This window comes from Ochotona curzoniae, unplaced genomic scaffold (assembly GCF_017591425.1).
Source record: "Ochotona curzoniae isolate NIBS_2020 unplaced genomic scaffold, NIBS_Ocur_1.0 contig_1014, whole genome shotgun sequence".
NCBI lineage: Eukaryota > Metazoa > Chordata > Mammalia > Lagomorpha > Ochotonidae > Ochotona > Ochotona curzoniae.
Genome location: NW_024464920.1, coordinates 36,690,360 through 36,715,153, shown reverse-complemented (window position 1 = coordinate 36,715,153; position 24,794 = coordinate 36,690,360). Strand labels below are relative to the sequence as shown.

At 50.5% G+C, this 24,794-nt stretch overlaps 2 protein-coding genes and 1 pseudogene across 2 annotated transcripts; all 3 read right to left on the bottom strand.

Moving 5' to 3' along the window:
• Positions 1-1,388: 1,388 nt before the first annotated feature.
• On the bottom strand, positions 1,389-10,354 carry SDR9C7 (short chain dehydrogenase/reductase family 9C member 7). The gene is made up of 4 exons (XM_040990341.1): positions 10,057-10,354; positions 5,611-5,869; positions 4,909-5,072; positions 1,389-2,053 (listed from the first exon to the last, which is right to left on the bottom strand). Exons 1-4 carry the CDS (start codon positions 10,352-10,354, stop codon positions 1,836-1,838), a joined length of 939 nt encoding a protein of 312 aa, XP_040846275.1. The 3' UTR covers positions 1,389-1,835.
• A 2,720-nt stretch (positions 10,355-13,074) lies between these two features.
• Positions 13,075-16,003, bottom strand: LOC121155159 (annotated as a pseudogene).
• Positions 16,004-16,940: 937 nt separating this feature from the next.
• LOC121163081 (retinol dehydrogenase 16-like) lies at positions 16,941-21,732 on the bottom strand. The gene is made up of 4 exons (XM_040990330.1): positions 21,404-21,732; positions 18,894-19,152; positions 18,171-18,334; positions 16,941-17,635 (listed from the first exon to the last, which is right to left on the bottom strand). The coding sequence occupies exons 1-4, from the start codon at positions 21,714-21,716 to the stop codon at positions 17,418-17,420; spliced, it is 954 nt and encodes a 317-aa protein (XP_040846264.1). The 5' UTR covers positions 21,717-21,732; the 3' UTR covers positions 16,941-17,417.
• Positions 21,733-24,794: the final 3,062 nt, after the last annotated feature.

Sequence of the window (24,794 nt, the reverse complement as noted above, 5' to 3'; positions counted from 1 at the left end):
TCCAATGCTCTCATTCCATCCCATCATTAAGTAATTCATGGCCACAGACTCCCTTTGTGATTCAGGAGTAGACTAACCCAAGCCAACTTGAGCCAGTTTCTGGATCCTGTGAACATTATCTTACATGGAGAAAAAGTCTTAGCTATAGATATCATTAAGACTCATTTTGTTACTTTCCAGTTCAACCAGATGTTCAAGACACACGAGTGAAAGATATTTTAATTAAAATAATTCACATGTGATCTTCATGGCATGATCATTCATCAAGATCAAAAAAGTCCTTTCAAAAAAAAAACTTGAGCCAAGAGTTTAAGACTTTGCCTTAAGCTTAGTTCTGGTACTTATTTGATGATGTCACTAATTTAAGAAATTGATTCTCCAACAATTAAAAAAAAAAAAAGAATCTCAGGTCTGGGGATCTGAACTCATGAGTTCTGTGCCCTTCTCCTGGCCCAAGAGCTGTTGGGCCTTGGGTGGACCCCTTGTTCTCTGAGGGTTACTTCTGTGAAATTCTCAGTGGCTCCCAAGTGCCTTAAGTCTTCAGAATCATCTAGGTGCATTCTGCAAGCACATATTTCTGGACGAAGATGGCACGCCTGGCGACGGTCCCAGGAGTGAACAACGGTGGCAGGCTCCACTGTCAGGGCCAGCCAGCAACACCTCTGTACGCCACTGGCTGCCTTTCCAGGTGCTCAACTCTTGTCCCTGCAAGTGTTACTGCCACCACCAGGCGTGCCATTGCCGCCTGCCACCCAACGTATCTGCCTGGTGAGTGGAGGTGGTAGGGCGGGGAGGACAGGGCAGACCCTTACCAAACCTTAAGTCCTTTACAGCCCTTTGGCACCCCACCCTAGACCCTCCTCTTGGCTGCATCTGAAACCTAGCTCAGCTCCAGTCCTTCACAATCTAGACATGCCTTGGGCCTACCCCCATCCCTGACGGGGAGACAGCCATTTTCTTTTCTTTTCTTTTCTTTTCTTTTCTTTTCTTTTCTTTTCTTTTCTTTTCTTTTCTTTTCTTTTCTTTTCTTTTCTTTTCTTTTCTTTTCTTTTCTTTCCTTTTCTTTTCTTTTCTTTTCTTCCTTTCTTTCTTTTTCTCTCTCTCGTTCTCTCTTTCTCTCTTCCTTTCTTTCCTTCCTTTCTCTCTTTCTCTCTCTCTCTCTCTCTCTTTCTTTCTTGGCTTACTGAATCCGATTGTGCTGACACTGGGAGCCCCTCCAAATCAAATGATGCTGAAAACTACTGGGTGATGATATCCCAATCCCTATAAACATTTACTTTCTGATTCCTGTTTTTTCTATATCTGTTTATTCTACCCACAAGACTTATGTTGAAACAAAGCACAAAATCAACAATTAAAAAAAACATGAATTCAACTTTACACTCTCTTCATCCACTCATCCAGCACCTACACTGTGCCTCCAAGGTAGTAGGCACTAAATAAATATTTGATTATTTCGGCAATGGTGAGCAAAAACATGAATGCTATTTCACGTGGATCCCAATTAACTACAGACAGAGAAATCTTTAGCAAGAGAAAGCAGACTTTAAACTATTGTCTGGTGCACTCTCTCACTCCCAGCTGCGCTGCTGGGCACTGCAGGAAAAGGTCATATGAATGAGGTTAGTGCATGATTCAGGACCCAGGAGGAAGGTGGCTGAGAGTCTCCGATGGCTGGATTCTCCCACGATGTCTCCACGATGGTGGCAATGGGTCATGATCCAGCACGAGCTGATTTCTCATTTGTTGACTTTTCCGAGTCCAGAGAGAGCCCTAACCCATCTGGGTGAGAGACTTCCTTTCTCTCTCCCCTTCTCGACACTCCACCAACTGACTCAGACACTGTCTGCTGGCCTCGGGAGGTATCGGCTAAGGATGAAATCTGTTATGGGGGTAGGCAGCTTGGCCAGGGGGATGTAGAGGAATTTGACATCCAGACCAGGGTTGTAGCGGGTACGGGGGTTCCGGGAGACGATGGCATGTTCCATGCTGTTGGTGACGTCCGTGATTCTTGGCTCTGCTGACCGCATCAAGTTTTTCAACTTCTTAGTATCTGTTTGAGGATAGGTGGGGAGGGGGAGGGACATTAAAAAGATCTGTTTATTCTTCATGGCAGGTGACTTCTTTCGAATACTGTCTCAGCTTGCTTTCCTTCAGATCCTGTGTCAATGTTACAGGTGATCCTTTCTCTCCCTCTCCCCCACCCCTGGGACTTGTCTTTTTTCTAAGCAACTTGTCAGATTATATCAAACCACTTCCTGTGTGTGGTCAATGTACATCAAGATTTTGCTGTTGCATTAGACCAGTGATGAGAACCGCGTGCCCAGTTCTTCCTATAACAGTGGCACTTACATGACCTTGACTTTAAAGGTCATAATCTGTAGAAGGGGGGTCCAGAAAACTTGGATGACTAGAATCAAGGTAAGCAATGTGAGAGGACAGGATAGCAAACGTGTCCCTGTGTGCCTAGAGAAATCAGAAAGGAGTGGAAGATATTGTAGAGTTGTTTGCTTTCCTTCTCTGTACTTTCCTGAATTTCTACATTTTTCTACATTTCTAAGTATAAAATTTTGAAAAATGGGATTAAGAAATAGAAATACTGGAGGATAGAAAATAGGCACCAAAACCCAGCTGGATAGAAGTAACAAGTTCAAGTGCTCTGTGGCACAGATCATAGTTCACATTAATGGATTGTACCTTGATATGTTGCTGCAAAGAGGAACTGCCAGGCTCCAGATATTTATAGAAGATAAGGGAATAGCAAGCTGGAGTGCCTTATACCATACAAATGTGTTGCAATATCACACTCTACTCCATAAAGCAAAACAACTTTTAAAAAAATAAATAAAATTAGATTAAAAACGAAGAAATGCTACTCCCAACTCAGTTTGGCCATGGTGGAGTCAAATGACCTAAGGTACGGGCAGGTGTCTTGGAAGGTGTTAGAGTCAGGAGGGTCTATTCTGAGCACCCTGGGTACACAGGCATGGGACTGCAACAGGGTTTCTGAGTGGGACCAGCCTGCCCAGGCTCCCAGCACAAATAGGAGACAGGCCACATAGCATCTTCATTCCTGCTTCCGGGGAAGAAAACTTGTATGCAGAAGATTCAAGGCTGTCCACTGCAGGTCCCCTAAGGAGTCAAGCACACGCAATACACACTACTTGTCAAACGTCAATGTCCTCCAACACTCTGTCTTCCCACCCTTGGCTTGCATGGAGTCTACCCTAGCAAGGCCGAGTGGTGGGGGACCTCTGTGAGAGGGTTTGCCTGGGTATTCGGGGCTCCATGCACCACTCAGGGACACAGCTAGTGGGGAGAGGGGAGCACCGGGCCCTGAAAGGTGCAGAGGATTCCACAGGTGACAGAAGGCATTGCACATGTGGACAGCAGGGTGGGGCACAGGCTTACACAGCACTTTCAGATGCTGATGGGCTCCTGTGCTTGGGCACCTGCTGGGCACGAAGCGGATGGTGATAGAAGTTCCTGTCTGCCTGTCACTCTACTAGGCATGAGTCAGATGACTGCTGCATCCTTAGGTTTGGGGGCCCAGGAAACTGGTGGTGGGTATCATCTTGGCTTGGATGGAGTGAGGCTTTTCTTCTTGAAATGCTGTTCCCTACATGCTGTAAATTCTTGCAAAGAGAGCTCTGGACATTAGAATTATCTGCAGGCCAAAGTGAGGAATTCTTGAGGTCCATCCAGAAACAAAGATAAGTGTAATTACTCAACCAAATCCGTGGCAAGGGGGACAATTTAGCAACATGTCCTCCTGGACTTCATGTCTCATCAGAGTTCAAAGCTGAGACATCAAACCAGGATGGCTGGGTCTGTACCTAGAACAGAGTTAATGGTGAGGTCCTGCCTGCCAGGTACTGAGAGAGCAGACAGAGCAGCCGGAAGCTGCTGACCCCTTCCTGCCACTGGCTTAGGACAGAGTCTCAGCACCAGAGCTTAGGGAAAAACAGGTTCCATGACCCATGTGACTCCTAGTCATTAAGGATAAGCACAAAAAGGATGCTCATTCAAATGTGGTGTGGGAGAGGGCTTCTGGGAGCTGGGTTGTGCTGGGGAACTGGAAGGAGGATGACAGGGACATGTTTTCACAGGCTGTCTCTGCGAAAGTGAAGTGTTTTTGAAGTTGAAAAAACAAACTTGCAGGTGGGTGCAGTGAGGGGTGGAGATGACCAAAGAGGTATGGGATATAGCCCGGCCTCAAAGCACCCTGAGACCCAAGCATGCTACTGCCCCATGCTTGGGAAGGGCTGTGCCAGGGCTGCCACCTTCCAGGGTGGGTAGCCTGAGGGAAGGACCTGTGTGCCCTGTTTGTGTGTGTGTGTGTTAGAGAGCTGCTGTTGTTGCAGTAAGGAAGAGGAGCCATCAAGAATGAATGCAAACCACAGAGCAAGAGAGCTGGTGCTGGAGGCATCATTCATTCATTCACTCATTCATCGGTTTAGAGAAAACATAGGGTGGGGCAGGGGTGGTGGCCGCAGACCTTTAGAGGACTCCCTAAAGGAAGTAATCTTCCGGTTTTGGATATCTTAAAATTCTGGGAGTCGAGTACTTTACAGAATGTCCTCTGCTTACTTCTCCCAGCTGGGAAGTGGCAGGGCTCAGACCTGAAACCTGGGAAGTCTGGCTCCAGTAACCATTGCTTCTTCAGTTGCCCCTCCATACTTAACACACTTGCGTGGGACTCACCTGTGTGATGGTCCTGCCGTGGGATTCCCCAAAACCCAGCAGCTATGGTGCCAGCACTTGTCCCCATTCTGGCACCCCAGTGTGGCCACTAGCTGTGTGGCCTGGACTCTGAACCCAGAGGACAGCCAACTTAAATGCCTGCCTGTCAGCAACCTCTTTTCCCCCAATGGACATCCCTGGCCCTCTCGCTTCCCCGCAGCTCACAAATGCGGAAGTACTCCTCGCCGTAGCTGTCGCGGGTCTGCTGAGGCAGCTTGTTCCACAGCTTGCGCATGCGCGCCTCCACACCCTCCTTGCCTAGGATGGAGGTCCGGTAGTTCCCCGGTTCGATGATGCTGACCTTCACGCCAAAGTAGTGGAGCTCACGCCTGGGGGAGAGAGGGTGGGGTGGGAAGTCGGGAAGTCAAAGTGCTGCACTCAGTCCCCCAGGGGGACATCCATTCCTCCTCAGGGACTGGGAATGCAGTTCCCTTCCTGGCTCAGGTATTCCATAGGGTTTGGCCCCCTCCCAAGGTGGTCCACTGGGGGCTGAGCAAGGAGTGCTGGGAAAACCTGGCAGGCCCAGAAAGAAATCAATAGTGAATCAAGGCTATGACCTTGACATCCACTAACCAGTACCTCCCACTCTCAGCTTCCTGCCCAATACCTCCCACGTGGCCCATGGGGTGAGATGGCTGCCTCCAGATCTCTTTCTGGGCTATGCCTGCAGGCCCAAACAGGGTTCTGCTCATTCTGGGTCAGTTCTGGAGAAGACCTGTCTGACAGGTCTTTAAATCACCCACTCTTGTCACCCCTTCTTCACTTGGCCCAGGGAGGTTTTGTCTTCCTCTCTACCCACATACTATTACACCATCACCCCTACCAAGAGCCCCACCCCCAGTAGGGTTATGCTAGGATTTCAGTCACCTGATGCTGTCGGAGAAGGCCTCGACACCAAACTTGGAGACGCAGTAGCCACCACCGATGACAGCCACCCGTCCGCCAGAGCTAGACATGTTCACCACTCGGCCTCGGGCCATCTTGATCATGGGCAGCATGTGGAGGGTCACGTCAATCAGTCCCACCAGGTTCACATTGATGACCTTTACGAAGTCCTCCTTAGTCAGCCACTCATTGGGCCCGCTGGGCAGGGCCACACCCGCGTTGTTCACCAGGGCCCAGAGGCCTGGGGAGGAGATGAAAGGACGGAGAACTGTATGCCACACAGAAAGTCAGCAGTGCTTTTGAGGCAACCCCAGGTTCTACTACCTGCCAGCTCAAGTTCCAAGAAAGGTGACACAGGAGCCTAAGACGCAAGGAAGGGAGCAGCATTGTGGCATAGTAGGTCAAGCCACTGCCTGCAAAGCCAGCATCCCATATGGGTGCTGGTTAGAGTCCAGCTCCATGCTCATGACCTGGGAAAGCAGTAGAACATGGTCCAAGTGCCTAGGTCCCTGCCACCCACACGGAAGACTTGCATGAAGTTTCAGGTTCATGGCTTTGGCATGACCTAGCCCCTGGCATTGTTGCCATTTGGGGAGTGAACTAGTAAGTGGAAGATTTCTCTCTTCCTCTCCATAACTCTGCTTTTCAAATAAATAAGCAAATAATAATAAAAAGACACAGAATAACCTGGCTTGGGACATGGGGTGGGGCGCTGTCAGTCCTTTATTAGTTTTTCCTGAAGGAGCGTTCACATGAGGGCTGCAGGTCAGCTGGGGCTCTGTCACAGCTACCATCCCAGATTCAGCTAAGAGGATCAAGTGATGAGTCTGGGACAAGCAGTATCATTAACATCTGAGTGAATTGAATTGTGACTTCTTCCTCCTTCTGTAGTCACCAGAGCACCAGAAATGTACTTCACCTCATGCATTACTAAAATCAGTCTCTGCATTCATTCATTTGTTCTCACAGTTGTCCACCCATTCTTCTATGAATTCATTCTCTTTGACAATTCTCTCAGGACCAAGGAAATATCCTTCAAGGGATTCACACACCACAGAGGGAAAGATTATTGGCAAATAAATATACAACCTACTCAAATGCAATGCTTATGGGAAAATCTGAGAAGGATTATCTTTGAGATTTAAGTTGGGTTGGTATAAAGAGGAGAGAAACTCAGGAATGTTGTTCGACTTTATGGTGACCCAAGGGCTCAAGAGGCTCATGTCCTAGTCCCAGATCTCCCTCCAGCCTTGAACTCCTCCATGGGTCTTGGGTTCTTCATCAAACTGGTTGAGAATGGTTGTGTCTGGCCTGTGCTAACCAGCTGGAGAGAAATGTGGAGACAGCTCTCCCTTCCTTTACTTTATATACTGAACTTCTAAGCCAATTCTACTGCAGGGAAGGTGATGCAAAAGAAACTGGAAGTGGGGTGGGGTGCGGGTGCCGTGGCCCTGCAGGTTAAGCCCTGCCTGCAGGGCTGGCATCCCGAATGGGTGCCAGTTCAAGTCCTGGCTGCTCCACTTTTGATTCATTTCTGATCTTCCAGGGGCCTGGGAAAAACAGTGGAGGATGACTCAAGTCCTTGGGTCCCTGTCTTGGTGTTCACATGTAATGCTGCCCTGGCAGTCACTGGAGGCATCCCTTCTATTTTTCAGACTTTTTAAAACATCATATTTATGAGGCTTTAAAAAGTCGGGGTGGTGGTGGTGGTGGTGTAGCATACTGTTTGTTACACTGGCATCCCATATGATCACTGGTTTGAGTTCTGGCTGCTCCACTTCCAATCCAGCTTCTTACTAATGCACTGGGAAAGCAGTGGAGGATGGCTCAAGTCATTGGACCCCTATGCCAGAGACCTGGAAAAAGCTTCTGGCTTTGGATTGGCCCAGCTCCAGCTGTTGTGGCCATTTGGGAAGTGAATCAGTAGATGGAAGATCTCTTTCTGCCTCTCCCTCTTTTTTTGTAACTCTGCCTTTCAAGTAAATAAAATAGATCTTTTTTTTTTTTTCCAAAGGGGGATGGAATGGAAATGTGTCAGTGCAATGGTTCAATTGGCTAAATCTACACCTGGAGGTGGTAGCATCCCATACGGGTACTATTTCAAGTCCTGGCTGCTCTACTTCCCACCCCACTCCCTGCTTATGGCCTGGGAAAGCAGTGGAGAATGACCCAAGTCCTTGGGACCTTGAACCCATGTGGAAGACCCAGAAGAAGCTCCTGGCTCCTGGGATACTTTGCAAATCTCAATATGTCCCATTCTATTCCCAGGTTGGTCTGGGTGCAAGCAGAAATCCTGGGCTACCCCACTCCCACGATCTGGGGGCCCTACCCAAGCCAGGTCTTCATCTTTCCTGTCTTCTTCCAGTTACAGAGGCTCCAGCAAGTTGGCCATGTTTAGAACTTTCCCAGCTGGAGAACTCTAGTCTAGTAAAAGGAAAAATGAGGGGAAAAAAAAGGACCAGAGACCCAGGCAGCCCCCTCCTCACCCAGGCTCACCATCACCTTCCCTTATCCTGGCCAAAGAACCAGAGAGGAGGCCCTAGCTCAACCTTGTTGGCTTGGAGGATGCAGCCAGGAGCCAGGAGTTGTAGATGACTCGAAAAAGGCAACAGAAGGGATACCCAAGAGCCTGTGGGTTGCCCCAGGAAGATCTATTTTGGGCTTCTGTCTCCTAGAACTTCAAGATCACAAATCTGGGTGACTTTAAACCACAATGTGCCTGACAGTTCGGTACCTGAAACAGGTACACTTGGTGTCACAGCAGACTAGGGCACCAGACGAGGCACATCCACTCATGGCTCCAGGGAGAGCTGCCGGAGCTGCTGGGCAGCCTATTGAGGAAAGAGGCATGTGCCTCCAGCATTATTCATTAGGTAGTTCACCTCACAAATATTTACTGCACACCTTAACAGGTGCCAGACTCACTGTAGCTACTAAGGATAGTAAACAAGTAAGAAAGAGACAAAAACCCTGCCCCATCCTGAGCGGAGAAAATAGATGATAAATTAGGAAATTAAACAAAATGTGCTCTATAGGCAACAGGGACAAAGGAGGCTAAGGACAAAAGCCAGGGGAGGGTGGCCTCTGTCTCTTCTCATGTTCTAGGGCTCTGCTGCCCACACCTGCACTTGAACCCTTTCAAGAGTGACGACCCCTTCCCCACAACTCATGTTCCTCCTGTTCCTATGTCTACACCTGTGTGTCAGAAGTTCACTGGACAAATCCCCAAGGGGATCCAGCCTTTTTTTTTTTTTCCAATTAGGAGCAGTTGCTGCAAACACCTGCCTTCAGTCCAACCAACAGCCACCCTGATATAAGAAGAGAAAACATCTTCTGCTGGGGTCAGGAGAGGGGGTCCCCCTGCACTGTGGCACTGTGGGTTAAGCTGTTGCCTGATAAACCAGTATCCCATATGGGCACTGGGTTAGAGTTGGATTAGAGTCCCGGCTGCTGCACTTCCTGTCTAGCACCCTCTCTGCTGATGACCCAGAAAAAACAGTAGAGGATGGCCAGACAACTTGGGCCCCTGCCATTCATGTGCTAGAACTAGATGAAGCTCCTGGCTTCAGCCTGGCTCTCACCTGGCCATTGAGACCATTTGGGGAATGAACCAGTGCACAGAAGATTTTCTTTCTCCCTCCCTGTAATTCTGTAATTCTGCCTTTTAAACAAACAAACAAACAAACAAACAAACAAATAAATATCTCCTGGGCCTGGCATGGTAGCCTAGTGCCTAAAGTTCTTGCCTTGCTTGTGCTGGGATCCCATATGGGTGCCGGCCTGTGTCCCGGCTGCCTTACTTCTCTTCCAGCTCCCCTTCCTGTGGCCTGGGAAAGCACTGGAGGAAGGGCCCAAATCTGTGGGACCCTGAACCTGTGTGGGAAACTCAAAGAAGCTCCTGGCTCTTGAATTCATATCAGCTCAGCTCTGGCTGTTGTGGCCCCTTAGGGAGTGAACCGGCAAATTGAAGATCTTTTTCTCTATCTCTCCTTCTCCTCTGTAAATCTGACTTTAATAAAAAAAATAAATTTTTGAAAAATGGTCTTCTTACTTACCTCCCCAGGTGGGTAACCTAGCCTTCTATTGGAGATCCTGGCCAGAGCCACATGTGTGTTCCTCAGGTATTAGACTGAAGACCATGGAGGAGAAGGCGCTTCTGGCTTTAGGGTTCAGACAAACAGAGCTCATCTTCCTTTCCTCCCTCCCATTGCCACTCTACCCTGCATTTTCTTGGAAATTCACTGTTTCCTTAGGCCAGGTCAAGCCATGCATTGGTGCCCATTGCAACTGAGCCAGAGCTCCACTGCTCCTTGCTTCTCTAGTCCCACCCCCTCTGGACACCAGGGTCCCTGGAACTAACAGATGCGGTGGGACACACAAAGGAATGGGAGGGCTAAACAGAAAGCCAAAGAAAGCCGTTTGCCCCACCTTGCTCGCCCACATGGTCCCTCACCCACTGGGCCGCTGCCCGGATGCTCTCAGTCTTGGTGACATCCAGGATTATAGTGTGCAGCTGATAGGATGCATCCCGCTGAAGTTTCTGGGCCCCCTCCTCTGTGAGGCAAGCAGCCAGCACGCGCATGCCCCGGTCCACCAGCTTCCTGGCCAGCAGGTTCCCGAAGCCAGAGTCACAGCCTGTGATGAAGACGTACTTCTCTGAGAGGTCACGAACCAGATTGCAGTTCTTGAGCCAGCGGTACAGGGAGAGGTCGGTGAAAGCCGCCATGGGGCAGTGGCAAGGAGATGGGCAAGAAGGATGGAGACCCGAGGACAGCAGGAGAGGCTGGACCTGGAGCCCACGGAGGACAGTGTCTTGCCTTCCACCCCTTGCACAGATGCCGGGCCCTGGGTGAGCCACTCTGTAATTTGTATAGTTGGATGTGTCACACTAATTAGGCCAGATACAAGAAATTCAAGTTCAACCTGAAGCCTTGTCACTTCTGACAGCTCTCTGGCCTCCTCCCTCTCTGCCCCTGCCCTGGGATGGGCAAGTACCCTCCTACCCCACCAAACAAAAGGCCAGGGAGGGGGTCTCTCTAGGATGATGTGAGGGAGGTATTTCAGAAAGGGGAATACAACTTAGAAACTCCTCCCTGCCCATCAGAAATCTCCTATCCAGCCCAACTCCACCCCATCCCCAGACCAGGGATCAGAATCGCGATCATGTGGCCTTGAGTGCAGTTGTGCAGTTTAATTTTAATTTTTAAAAAATTTTAGGCTTGGATGTGGGGAAGAAGTAAACAGGTTCATTCACAGAAGTTCGTTTGGTGTCCTCCACACGGGAGGAGAAATGACACATGACACACAGGGCACCAGCTACTCGGGAATCTTAGCTGTCTCCGTCGTGAGGGATGATGAAAACCAGGGTTTCCCTTCCTGCTGGGTGTGCCTGCATCAGCCTGAGACATCAGAATGAGACACGAGGCAGTGGGCGTTCTTGAGGGGGAGGGGAAAAAGCAGAGAGACCCCTGGGACTGTGGTCTGGCTCCTTGGAGGAATAGCTGGGATCTAGGAGGAGCCCCCACTACACTCCAAGCAGGTCCTGGTGACCTCCAGTGCCTGGTGGCCAAGCCAATAGGGGAAACTAAAGACTGAGAGCTTTCCCAGAAAAGCACCCCTTATTCCCTCAAGTCCATCCTCAGCACCAGGAATGTTCTAGGTAATCCAATGAGCTGAAGAGCCTGAGGGGGAACTTGGAGGAAGAAGGGGCTAAGAGGTTGGTGGACTTGATGGCTCATGGGTAATGTAGGGGGAAGGAAAGAAGGGAATCAAAGTGATTCAAAGATATGGAGGTCAAAGGCAGGTAGAATTACAGGTACAAAGAGATGGGAGGTCAGTGTCAAGGCCATGCCCAACATTACAAAAGATGTGGGCACAAAATGAGGCTGGAATCAAAATTGTTCACTGAGTGAATCTCTCTGGTCTCATCACCCCACACCTGGTCCCCAGCCAACACATCACCTTCCTGTTTGGAAGGTCTGATGCAGAGATGGGGCTGCCAGGTTGTCTGGAGTGAAGGGACAAAGGATGCTTCTCCATGTGCCACTGTACCAGGTCCAGCCAAAGACAGAATCAGATCAAGTAAGGTTCAGGAACACCCAGTGGGGATCGGCTGTCCTGTATCAAGGACTCAGGTGGTTCCAAATTGAACTCATCCCATAGATGGTGGAGATGGGAAGGGTGCAAGGCTGACCTCACCTGCTCCATGTTTGTTGGGAGAAGTCAGCTGATGTTACTTAAGAGCTGGCCACCCCAGATCTGGAGGACATGGGGGAGACTAAGGTGTTTGCTTTAAGCCTGGAGAAGAACGACTCAGAACTGCCCTGTTTCAAGCTTGGGCCTCCCTTAGCCAGTTCCCGGTCTCCTTGCTGACTGTTGTGTATAGAAGAGGGTGTGACAACCACACACAGGGCAGGTGGCTGTGAACACCTCCAACAGGTGTGCCATCTCAGACACTGGGTCTGTCTGGGAATTGTCCTCACCCTCATCCTGCATGCAGAGAGAAGAGGAACTGTCAACACACACAAGCTGCTTCCAAAGCACCTGCTGATCTGGTGGACAGGAGGCGGAGCAAATAAGACCTGACATCCCTCTCCCTCATGAACACTTTCTCAGGGGTTCCTCTAGTGAGGACTGGGACTTGAGGTGACATCTGTGCTGAGAATTTTGGGACACATGGGATGCAGAGATGAGATGAACCAGTGCATACTTTATTGAATTTTTCTGGGGGACGTTATACCAAATTTTTGCAAAACAAGCGGGCTAGGTAATGTTTCAAGTAACTAAACAACGGCGTACAAGCAGTTTAGGATGATAGGTCACAGGGATTAGGGGAATAATCACCAGGCTCCCAGTCACTGTATGAACAAATACGAGTTACAGGAATCAGCCCTGGTAAACAAACAGATCTAACTAGAAACGGAATCTAATAGAACTTTATACTCAGATACGATCATGCCACAGTCACTAAAGGAAGAGGAAGGTGATGATGAAGACGTCTCACACTTCCCCAGGCAAGCTTTGTCAACAAAGTGACCTGAAATTGCGGCAGAAAGTCTGCCTTCTGCAAAATTCTGTCTGCCAAGAACGTTGAAGATTTGGGGTCCCTTGGACATTTGGTGGTTGGTTCAGGGGACAGATCTTCACAATTAATAAATCTCCACATCACCTTGTTTAGCCTCACACAGCTGCTCATGGCATTGCCACAATGCGTGCAGGAGGATCTCTGTAGTTTGATTATAGAAGGTAGTTAATTTGCCCTAAAACGCCCAGAGCTCCAGCAACGACTGCCCCAGGAAAAACCTGTAGCTGGGATGAGGATAGGATGAGCTAAAGGACCCTGGGAACTTGAGGGATTGTACCGCCACCGTCCCATTTTCCACCCCCAACACATTGCCACTCTCAGTACCCCAGCAAAAACCCAGCTGTGCATACCTCATTGTGGCTTCACAGAACTTGTGCTGGCTTTGGGCTGATCCAGGAGACCATGGCATCCACCAGACAGGTGGGCATGTAGCTCAGAGGGATGTAGAAGAACTTGGCGTCCCAACCTGGAGAGTGGCGGGTGCAGGGGTGGCTTGGGGTCAGTGCTTGCTCCATGCAGTCACCAACGACAGGTCTGACTTGCATTTTTTCAAGGCATTTTCATACATTTTGGTGTCTGTCCAGGATGAGAAAAATCCTTCTGGACTTGCCCATCCCTCCTCTTGCATTTACAGCTCTTAATTAGGAAGAGAGTTTCTAAGACTCCCTGACCCACTGAGCATATGCCTCACGTCTAATTTAGCCACACCTGCCAGGGAGCATGCAGGCTTAGCCCAGTGCTGCCTCCACCTCCCACCCAGGAACATTCCAGACCACACACTCAAGGTCTCTGCTAATAGTCCAAGCACAGGAAAGCAGACTTTCTCTAAACCCAGCTGCCCAGAAGACCATGGTCTCTCCCCTCTCTGGCTTTAGCACTCTCTTCAAAAAGAATAAGGAGGGGGCTGACATTGGCACACAGAGGTTAAGCCATGTGTAATGTTTGCATCCACTATGGGGCTGGGTCAGTTCCTGGCTACTCCACTTTCAACCTACCTTCCTGCTAAGGTTCCTGGAAAAGAAGTAGCAAAGGCCCAGGAGTCACCTGTCCTCCCCACTACATGACAGATTCAGATGAATTGCTGGCTACAATAGACCACAGCCCTCAGCATTGCAGCAGTAAAGGGAATAAACCAGCTGATGGAATCCCCACCCCTCACTGCGTCATTCAAATAAATCATTAATAATCTGAGTGTCAGGCATGTTAACTTAGTGGCTAAAGTCCTTGCCTTGCATGTGCCGGGATCCCATATGGGCGCCAGTTTGTACCCCTGCTGTTCCACTTCCCTTCCAGCTCCCTGCTTGTAACCTGGGAAAGCAGTCGAGGATGACCCACAGCTTGGGACCATGCATCAGTGTGGGGGAGACCAGAAGCAGCTCCTGGCTCCTGTCTTTGGATAGGCCATTGCATTATTCAGAGAGTGAACCAGTGAACGGAAGATCCTTCTCTGTCTCTCCTTCTCTCTGTAAATCTGACTTCACAATAAAAATAAGTAAACATAAAAAATTTTATATTCTTTCCAGCAGGTATTCTTACAAGCCTGGTCCCATGAGGCTTGTAAGGATTTCAGAAAGCTCTCCACGCTTGCTATATTGGTCTGGGAGGAACCAGGCTCAATGATGGCCACTTTCACCCCAAAGGGGGAGAGCTCCCTCCTGCAGGCCACAGACAGGGTGGTTAAGGACTCAGTACTCACTGGGACCAGCCCCCACACCACACAGCAAACCCCTACAATGCACCATGACAGGTAGGGTAGCACAAGAAAGCAGGCATAGACACCCCAGCACTGCCACGGCTGAGGCCCAGTGTCTGACCCACACACGTGTGTAGGTTTCTAGGTAAATCATTCTTCTGCTAGTCAGGTTCTCAGTCCTGTACCCTCTGGGCCCCTCCCTGCCCCTGTATCTTCAGGTCTTGGCCACGCCCCTCCTCCATGCTCCTCCATCCACCCACTCCTACCCTCTCCTTCCCAATTGGCTCCCTGCTCAGCTCACTGCTGCCCCACTGCCATATTCTCAATGGAGCCTTCTTTGCCACTGGCTTGGTCTTGGCACTCAGTGCCATCATTGTTCCTGACCAGTGGGCAACAAGATGCTGGGTGCACAGAGTGTCTCCCCTGACCCAGCTATTCCACAAAACTCCACTGTCAGCAAAAGGAAAGGCATGCTATGGAACCAGGGTGCTCAAGTCCCACCTGTACTCTCCCGTCCAACCTCCCTCCTGCAAGGGCTGGCCTTACCCTTTCCCCAGGAGCACACAATACCTGAGTGAGTCTGAGAAGACCACCACACTGTACTTGGAAATGCAGTAGCCGCCACCCATTATGGACAAGCGGCCCAGAAAACTGGAGATGTTGACCACACAGTCCCGTGCCTTCCTTACAAGGGTAACAGGCTCAGAGTCATCTCAATCATCCCTAGCAGGTTCACATTGAGCACATCCACAAAGTCCTGTTTGGTCAACCACTGGTTGGGAGCTGAAGGCAAGATAATGCCAGCAGTGTTCACCAGGCCCCAGAGTCTGGGCACAGTGGAGGAGGGAGCATGTCAACATTGAACCTGTGCAGCGCCCACCCTGCTGTGGTTCAAATCATTTTACAATGGGATGCACTGATGGAGAACACAACAATACAGACAGTGAAGAAGAGGAGGGAGTAAGTAAAGAAGAAGCAGTGGTCACAGGAGACAACCCGTGTCCAGTTGTCAGCCTCTGTTTTCTTTGCCAGAAGCATGCAGCTGGAAGCCACCTTCAGGAAGCACATGGACATGGTTTGAGAAACCAGGGTGAGAGCTCAGCAGGAGTCTCCTGGGAGGAAAGATGGAGGATAGGAATGAGGTGAGAGAGAGAGAGAGAGAGCAAGCTAAGGGAGGAAAGGAAGGGAAGCTGGGGTGGGGCGAAGCTAGGGGGTGATGAGTATCTATTTACAGTCAGGAGAGATACATAGGAGAGCCTGAGGGAATGTGAGAGGACAGGCCTGCCTAGGCCATAGGGCCTGGCTGTAGACCCAGGGAAGGCATGTGCAGCCTCTCTGCCTGGGCATTCAGTGCTGGCTCAGGAGGGATGCCATGTCGCCAAGCAGAGAGGGCTGGGGCCTCCTGCCATATCCTGGTGCCCCGACTCCATCTGCAGACACCCATCTCTTCCCATGACCCCAAACAACATTCTTGTTCTAATCTCATAAGCCCCCAACCCAAGGCATCCCAGGGACACAGGCAAGGGATGGACAGGCATCCAACATGTATGCTTCCACCTCCTGGCCTTCTCCTCTCCATGGGCCTGGGGAAGTGCCATTGTCATAACCCAGGCCTTGAGAAGCATTTAAGCAGGGAGCAGGGATGGAGGTTGGAGATGCCCTGATCTCTGCATCTCTCCTTCCAGGATCCTGGGCGCCCAGAATATGCGGGATGCTTTGTGAAAGCTGGGATTGCCTTTGACCTCAGCCCTTGGCCTGTTTAAGAATGCCAGCCTCCTTGGCTAAAGAGAAACCAGGGAGAGAGAAGGAGAACTGAGTTTTCAGGAAATGCCTTTCAAAAGTGTTGGAGAGACTGCCTAAACACTGAGTCAAGTTTGTTTTTCAAAAGCATCTAAGAATATCCCTGGGAAGGGAGCCAAGCCTTGGTCGTGGGAGTCAGGACTTGATGTTGAGGTCCGGGGATCTGGGGAAGGGATTGACTCTGGACTTCCTGGGGAGGAATTAATTCTGCAGTTCTCTCTCTACTCTCACTCACCTACCTCCAAATTACAAAGAAAGGAACAGTTTGCTTCTCCCACTATGTAGACAATATTACAAATAAAATTTTAAAAGTACACTTTCATAGGCATAGATGTTAATAATATGTGTCTCAGGAGAGTAAGGTAAGGCTAGATTTTTAAAAGATTTATTTATTTTTTATTGAAAAAACAGATTTACAGAGAGGAGAAAGGTCTTCTATCTGCCACTTCATTCCCAAATGGCTACAATGGCCAGAGCTGAGCCAAACTGAAGCCAGGAACCAGGAGCTTCTTCCAAGTTTCCCATGTGGATACAGGAGCCTAATGACTTGAGTTATCCTCTGATGCTTTCCCAGGCCATAAGCTGGGGACTGGTACGACGCAACTGGGACACAAACCAGCCCTCATATAGGATACTGCTGCTTGCAGGTAAAAGATAAGTCTTTTGAGCCACTGCACTGGTCTCCAGGTTAGATTTGTGTTTATTTTTAACATTTTTTTTCAACATTTTCCACAATGATGACCCACAACCCCATGTCTCCCCAGGTCAAGGCTAAAATCATTGGCATATGTGAGTCTTACAATTTTTACAAACAAGCAAGCATGATTCTGATAAATAAGAAATTGGTGTCTGGGTCCTAAACCCAGCCTGATATGCAATTTCTATCCTGTTGGAAGGTACAGATTGGCCAGGGCCAAGGTACACCCTGATCAGGTGGGTAGGATGCAGAACAGATGTGGGTGGAGCCTACTGAAGCCTCTGGATGTATGGGTTCTTTGCTGTTGACTGTGAGACTTCAGCTGCTGCCCAGGTCGATGGAACTCTCTGTTCTACAGCCAAGTTCTCAGGACTTTCTTCCTAACAGCTCCAGAGAAGAGGGTAAAGGTGAGGATGAGGCAAGCCCTGGTGGCAGGACAGCACCCCTGTCCACTTTCTTCCCCTGAGAGACCCCCTCACTTACACAGTATCCAGCTCTGTATCCTGGTTATGGTTTCACAAGGCTTGCGCTGGCCTTGGATAAAGCCAGTAGACCAAAGTGTCCACCAAACAGGTGGGCATGTAGCTCAACGGCAGGTATAAGAGTTTGGCGTCCCAGCCAGGGGAGTAGCGGGTGCGGGGGTGGTGTGAGGTCAGTGCGTGCTCCATGCAGTCTGTCACCAGGGATAGGTCCTCTGTGCACTTTTGTTCCATGGATTTAGTTGATTTTATATCTGTAGGAAAATAAGAAGAAACTCAGGTATCGTCCCACCTCCATGGTTCCTGCTTTGGGGTCAATTTAGGGAGGGACTTTTTCTTCAGATTTCATGCCACTCATCCCCATAAGCCATCCCTGATATCTAATCCTGGAAGTGCCACTGTCTTAACAGGGGAGGCCACATCTGCCACTCTTACTGAGGAATCCCAGGATGGCACGAATTGAACATGCTCTCTAAGCCTGTGAGGAGCAGCAGTCTCTAATGCCAGCTGGTCATGTCCAGGTATGCTTTCCCTTGCAGGCTTCACACAGGCCCTTGGAATCATCAGAGTTCAGATGAAACAGTGGCTCTACATTCTCATTAGCCTACATACTTGCTTTGGTGATGGGCTGACCACACAGCACATGAGAAATGGGGCTTTATACATCCCCCCACTCTGGAGGAAGCCAAGGCCCAGACAGGCAAATCCTAGTCCTGCTACAAAGACTCATGGCGACCAAGCTTCCAGTTTAGGAAGTCATTCTCTTTCTGGTATCCACAACTCACTCACAGGTTTCCAGAAACTTCTTGCCATACAAGTCTTTGACCTCTGAGCTGGCCCGGTCCCATAGTTCTCCAAAGCTCCGCATGAATATCTCACTACTGGTCACCTTGGTCTTGAAGTAGCCGGGTTCGATGATGGCAACCTTCACCCCAAAGTAGGACAGTTCCCTCCTATGAGAGATGGTAGAGGAAGGACTTCCATGGTCTTAGAAGGCAAAATATATACAAGATAAAACACAGCTGCAACATGGGATTGAGGTGAGTCAAATCAGTGTGACATTCAGCAACACCTAGTTCACATTATGATGACATTGCCTAGCAATGTTGGAAAGTACTAGCCCTAAACCTCACCTAGAGTAAGGCTGCCCCTTCCCATTCTCCTCACATCCCCATAGACCACCAGGCTTCATCCTCCCCTCTGTCCATTCCCTCCTTCCCCTTGGCCAATACAGTAAGCTCCCTGGCCATCTCGTGGCAGGTCCATTGTTGGACTATTCTCTGGGGTCTTCCTCTGTTTTGAGTCTTGGCCCCCACACTCAGAATCATCTTCCACTGCAGCCAGCAGGCAACTAGATGTGGATTATCATAACTTAGTCCCATCTGTGGAATATCACTACAAGCAGCAGGAAGTACAACACCTGCCCAGGGCCCATGGACTTGCCCTAAGCCCACTGTGTCTAGCTTCCCTCCTGCCAGACCTGGGTTCTTCCCTGACAGAGCACTCAAGTACCTGAGCGCATCTGAGAAGGCCTCCACGCCATACTTGGAGATGCTGTAGGCTCCACCAAACAGGGACAAGCGGCCCATGACACTGGAGACGTTGACCACGCGGCCCCGGGCCTTCCTCACCAAGGGAAGCAGGTTCAGAGTCACCTCGATCAGCCCCAGAAGGTTCACGTTGAGCATGTTCACAAAGTCCTGTTTGACTAGCCACTCGTTGGGGGCCGAGGGCACAGAGATGCCAGCATTGTTCACCAGGCCCCAGAGCCCTGGGAACAGTAGAGAGAAGGATAGACAGTGAGCAGATCTAGGTTGAGTCTGTGCAGTGCCCACCTTGCTGGGGTTCCAATTCATGCCTATTAGATGGGCAATGCTGTGACAGGTATTGCCTGGGGGAGTGGGGTAGGACAGACGACCACACGGTATTTGCTCAAGTTGGGGCTGCCTGTCCTGGAAGCTGCTGGCAGGCAACAACCAGCCTTCTTCCTCCTTCTACTCTTCCTGGTGCAGCTGGGTGCACAGTGGACAATGGGCAGCTGCACCATGTTACATGACAGCAGCAAGTGATGTCGGAGAATCCTGCAGCCCCCACCAACTAGAGACATGGAACTGACATCTGACATCATACATAATGTCATCCTAGCAGTCACTGTATGGTTCCCCTCCATGTTTGGCTTTCCCAGACAGCTGGTATCAAATGCTTTCCATATACCATGGGGAAAGCTAGGCCACAGGGAGAAGCAAGATGGGAATCAAGCAGATATAAGACATGGCAAGGTGCGGAAGGTTTGTTGAGATAGAGAAACATGAAGTTGCAAGATGGGGAAGAGTCATGTGTTGGATGCCTGTGGGCTCACTTTGAAACACGCTGGACTGAAAAGTACTCCCCCAGGAAGTGCTGGGAAGCCCCTCGGCAGGGTCTGGCACCAAGCAAGCTCATTATGCCTTTGCTTGGGACACCAGCATCTAGTATCAGATTGTGGTTTCAGGCCCAGCCGCCTTGCTTCTGATTTAGCTCCTTGCCAAGGCACCAGGGAAATCACGGAAGACTGCCAGAATCCTTGGGGCCTTGTCACCCAAGTGGGAGCCCTGCCACCCATGTGGGAGCCCTAGGTGGTGTTCTTGCTTGTGGCATTGGTCTGGCAGAGCCCCATCCGAGGAAGCCACTGGGGGAGTGAACCATCAAATGGACCATCTCTTGCTCCTTCTATCTCTCCCTCTCTCACTGTCACTCAGCTTTTCAAGTTTTTTTTTTCTTTTAAGCTTTATTTCTTTATTTATTTATCTAAAAAGTGCAAAGCACCCAACGGGCAGGCTTTAGGGAGGACCAAGACGTCTCTTAGGACAATTACATGTGAGAAACACTTGCAAACTCAGACAGCTTTGCATAAGTGAGGCTGGACCTAAGGATGTTCTAATGCACTGTGGACAGCATCTTGAGGAAATTTTTCTTCTATTGTAGAATTGCTTATCTTTTTTAAAAATTTATTTTTATTGGAAAGGCAGATATACAGAGAGGAGGAGAGACAGAGAGGAAGATCTTCTGTCTGATGGTTCACTCCCCAAGTGACTGCAACGGTGGGTACTGCGCCAATCTGAAGCCAGGAGCCAGGAGCCCTTCCAGGTCTCTCACGAGGGTGCAGGGTCCCAAGGCTTTGGGTTCTCCTCAACTGCTTTCCCAGGTCATAAGCAGGGAGCTGGATGGGAAGCAGGGCCGCCAAGATTAGAACTGGCGACCATATGGGATCTGAGCGTGTGCAAGGCGAGGACTTTAACCACTACACTATTGCGCTGGGCCCAGAATTGCTTATCTTAAGATAAAAGGATATGAATCAAACTAGAAAATAGAATCCCTTAGATGTCACGTATTACAGCAATTATCTCAGAGGAGTAGATGAAGGAAAACTTTGCTTTAATGTTTATGTTTTAAGTATTCTCCACAGTCAGTATGTTCTGCATTTATAAATGTGTAAGGAACATTCTTTTCTTCTTTTTACAGTAAGGCAAAACAGTGTAGACAAAGGAAAGGCAGAAAAGGTGACCAATTACTAACCTGGGTCTACTAAATTGGTCCTTTACTGTGATATTACCTCTCAGTGGAGGCTGTTGGTTGCTGGTATAGAACAAGTTCAAGGGTTAAGAAGTTGAGTCTGGTTCCAGCACAGTTCCCCAGCCATCACTGCAAACCCATAGCCCAGAGACGCTCCCCTTGCCCACTGGAAAGTCTTCCTGTCTGCACGCCAGGACCTCTGAGTGGAGCAAGGGAGAACTTGTGCTTAGGAAGAAGACCATGGAGCTAGGAGGACTCAGGGGAGCAAATTCTCATCAGGACAGGGGGTCCCTGGGGTAGGAGAGGGGGAATGGGAAAGAGAAGGGGCTCAGGCTGGCAGGATGGGAGAGGGAAGAAAGCCAACATGACCTCAAGTCCTGAAAACCCTTGGGGCATCTGGCAGAGGCAGACAAGAGAAAACTCCAGCACACAGAGGGAAGAGGCATGCGTGAGCAGGTGCCAGGTGGTACCTCTGTCCCCCACGTGCTCCTTCACCCACTGGGCAGCCGCAGTGATGCTCTCCGTCTGTGTGACATCCAGGATTACCGTCTCCACCCTGTCCGATGTCTGCCGCCTCAGCTGTTCAGCCCCCTTCTCTGTCAGACATGCGGCCAGCACCCTCAGGCCCCTCATGTCCAGCTGCCTGGCCAGCAGGTTCCCAAAGCCCGAGTCGCAGCCCGTGATGAAGACATACTTGTCTGTCAGCTGGCTCACCACCTGCCTCTCGCGGTACCAGCGCACCAGGAAGAACAGGCCCACGAGGGCCACCAGGCAGCCCCACATGGCTTTTCAGGGGACACACAGAGGCAGGCTGGGGTGGCACCAGAGTGTGGACCTGCTATAACAGCAGAGCAGTGAGGAAACAGATGATCTGGTTGGCTGGCCAGCCCTGGTTCAATTGCATGGGCTCTGATTAGTACCTGACCAGTCTTTCTAGAATTTTGATTGTTGTTATTATTTGCCTTCTTGACTCCACCTCTCTGCTCTTTGGACTGCTTTTGCAAGTTATAAAGCTCTCATGCCTGGGCTTAACTGGTTTTCATTGTGTCAGAATAAACATGCCCTTTCATTTCATTTTCCATGTGCTTTGATGTTGCTTCTGTGTGCACATGCGTGTTTCCTTCAGAACCCATGTCCAGCTCAGCTACATTTTCTTTCCCACTGAATCCTCTCTTGCCTCCCTGTGCACACACAGCTACCCACACAGGTGCACAGAAGGAACTCCCCAGGGTCCCAGAGAAGGAGGAGGGAAGCTAGCACAGGGTAGGCATATCCCCTCCCCAGCCCTGGGCACTGCTGCCACTGCCCTGCCCTCTGTGCAACCTGACCGGCCAAGTCACACACACAGAGTCGGGCTCCTTGGGGTTACAGTCTGATGCAGGGGAAACTGCATGCCCCAGGCATGGGGCAACGAAGGGTGTGGTGCAGGTTGTTGACCCTGCAGGAGAGTGTGCAGACGTTAATGATGAAGGTCGCTTCCTTCAAAAGACCCCACCAAATGGCTGCACAGCGACCCCACCTCATACCCTCCACCCCATTTGGGTTCCCGGTAAGGTCAGGGAGCGTGCTTCAAGCAGGAGTTGGAGCCACGGGGGTCAGGAGCCCCGGTTTGGCATGCCAGCGTTGCCCTGGCTGTCATCTGCTATCTCCACCCAGCTATCCTGCTTTCCCTGGTCCGGCCCTCCTGAGGGCAGCCCGGGGGCTGGGCCGACGGAGGGAGGTTCTTGCCTCAACCATACCTCCCCTGCAGCCGCCCAGAAGGAGGAGAAACGGGGGTGCCAGGTCGGGCTCCCTTACCAGTAGTGGGGCGACTGTACCATTGGAAGCGTCAGTCGCTCCCGCGCCAAGTGCTGGAGGAGGAAGGGCTGCGGGACTTCTCAGCAATGGACTTGCAACGCTAATCTCGGAGGTCCGAGGGACCTGTGGCTGCGGGATAGCCCCCAAGGCCCTCAGCCGCGCCTCCTGCGTCCACACCCAAGTCCCGCCCTGCCTCTCGAGCGGTACGTCCCCACTCTGACACTTGCTACTCCGGACGCTTGCGCCTCCTGCTGGAGACCCGCGGGGAGGGGCTTGGGAGCTCGCTCAGCCAAGCAGTGACTGTGCCTGCCAAGTCAGGGCCATTTCATCCAAACCTGTTTGGGATGAAAGGGGTAGTGGGGACAATGCAGGAAATGTTACGCAGAGCTGTAAGGGACGGGAAGCCAGCTCCTTACCGCCCTTGTGTTCAACTCTGCAGCCCCCCGGCAAGGTGCAGGGGATCAGAGAGGAAGAGGCCCTTGCCCAGCCCGCAGCCCGCCCGGATTCAGGGCCCGGAGAACAGAGAGGGTGGAGATCTCACTCCGTGACCAAAGGGACCAGCGTAGTGGGGTAGTGCATGGTCCCTCTGCCTGCAACACTAAAATCTTGTAAGTTTGCAAGTTTGAGTGTGGTCTACTCCACCTGGGATTCAGCTCCCTGCTAATGCACCTGGGAAAGCAGTGGAGGTTGGTGCTTGGGTCCCTGCACTCATGTGTGAGACCTGGAGGGAGCTCCTGCTTCTAGCTTGGATCTGGAGTCCATCTCTTCCTGTTTGGGGAGTGAACCAGCAAATGGAAGGTCTCATGCTCTCTCGTCTGTCTGTAACGGAGTCTTTCAAATAGATAAAACCAATCATTAAAAAAAGAAGAAGAAAAGAAAAGGCAGGAGACTTAATTGTCGAACACCAGAGTCCCTCAGCTGTAGGAAACAGCCTGGCTTGCCTTGCACTGCCCTGGAGTGGGAGAGACCCACGGAAGACACAGTCGCTTCCAAGGTGCAAACCACCCCTGCTGGTTTGAAGCCAGGGCTGGGACCCTTTTGTGCGTCTCCTGAAGGAAGCTGCCTCCCACATCTGCACCTGCACACACTGAACCTATCTTCCAAATGCAGGGTCAGCTCTCCCTATCCTGGGCCAGGCCCCTTGTTTTCCTTGTATATTTAGGCTTTTCCTGCACTTAGACTGTCATAGTCTCATGTGGCCTGACTCTGAGTGTGGGAGCCAGCAGGGCATCCTGGCAAAGAGAGCCGAGGGCATCAGTGTCCAGGGCTGGGGAGAGGCATGCAGAGATCAACGCAGGGCCCTAGTTCTAGTTGCCCTTCCCTTTTGCTGTGTCTGATGTTCTACTCCCTTGTCACCGGCACTGCTCTTTGCAGACACTTATCCCTAGCTGTGACCACTTCCTGTCCTCTTTCTCTTTGTGTTTCAATGTACAGAGATGGCTTGACTTGGGTTCCTACAGAGCCATTCTGGATGCTGAGCTGGGTGAGGCAGTGCAGGCTCAGAGAGGGAATTTCTCTAACATGGTTTGGGTCCTGTAGTGTGGACGGACAGGATGTGCAAACATAGCCTTGAGTTGGCCTTAGTGTCATTTATGAGTGCTGCTGCTGTGTGAGGGCGCTGCTGTGGGCACTCGAGTATGCCTGTGTGCATTTTGCAGGCACCTGAGTGTGACTCTGGGTACCATTGAGGGCACAGAAAAGCAAGGAAGAATAAGTAGAGTAGGCAGTTGTTGCTCGTCAGGACACTGTGAAAGAAGCACACACAAACATACAGAGCGCATTACAAGTTCATTACAAGTGTTATTGAAGGACATGTTTATCTTGGTACAAAAATGTGAAGTCCAATCATAGGAATTTAACAACTTGCAAAAGCAGTCCAAAGAGCAGAGAGGTGGGGTGAAGATAAAAAGGTTCTAGAAAGACAAGGGTCAGGTGGGAAAGCCGAGCCCATAGAATTGAACCAGGGCTGGGATCCTGGGCAGCTCCCAATCAGATCGTCTGTTTCCTCACTGCTCTGCTGTTACAGAAGGCCACACTCTTGTGTCACCCCAGCCTGCCTCTGTG

Excerpts from the sequence above, each read along its gene's own strand:
- SDR9C7 (XM_040990341.1), bottom strand. The coding sequence starts at position 10,354 with ATGGCGGCTTTCACCGACCTCTCCCTGTACCGCTGGCTCAAGAACTGC. Across the intron at positions 5,870-10,056 it reads GGACCATGTGGGCGAGCAAG|GCCTCTGGGCCCTGGTGAAC; the intron begins GTGGGGCAAACG and ends TCTCCTCCCCAG. Across the intron at positions 2,054-4,908 it reads CGAGGAGTACTTCCGCATTT|ATACTAAGAAGTTGAAAAAC; the intron begins GTGAGCTGCGGG and ends ATCCTCAAACAG.
- LOC121163081 (XM_040990330.1), bottom strand. The coding sequence starts at position 21,716 with ATGTGGGGCTGCCTGGTGGCCCTCGTGGGCCTGTTCTTCCTGGTGCGC. Across the intron at positions 19,153-21,403 it reads GGAGCACGTGGGGGACAGAG|GGCTCTGGGGCCTGGTGAAC; the intron begins GTACCACCTGGC and ends TACTGTTCCCAG. Across the intron at positions 18,335-18,893 it reads GCCTTCTCAGATGCGCTCAG|GAGGGAACTGTCCTACTTTG; the intron begins GTACTTGAGTGC and ends CATCTCTCATAG.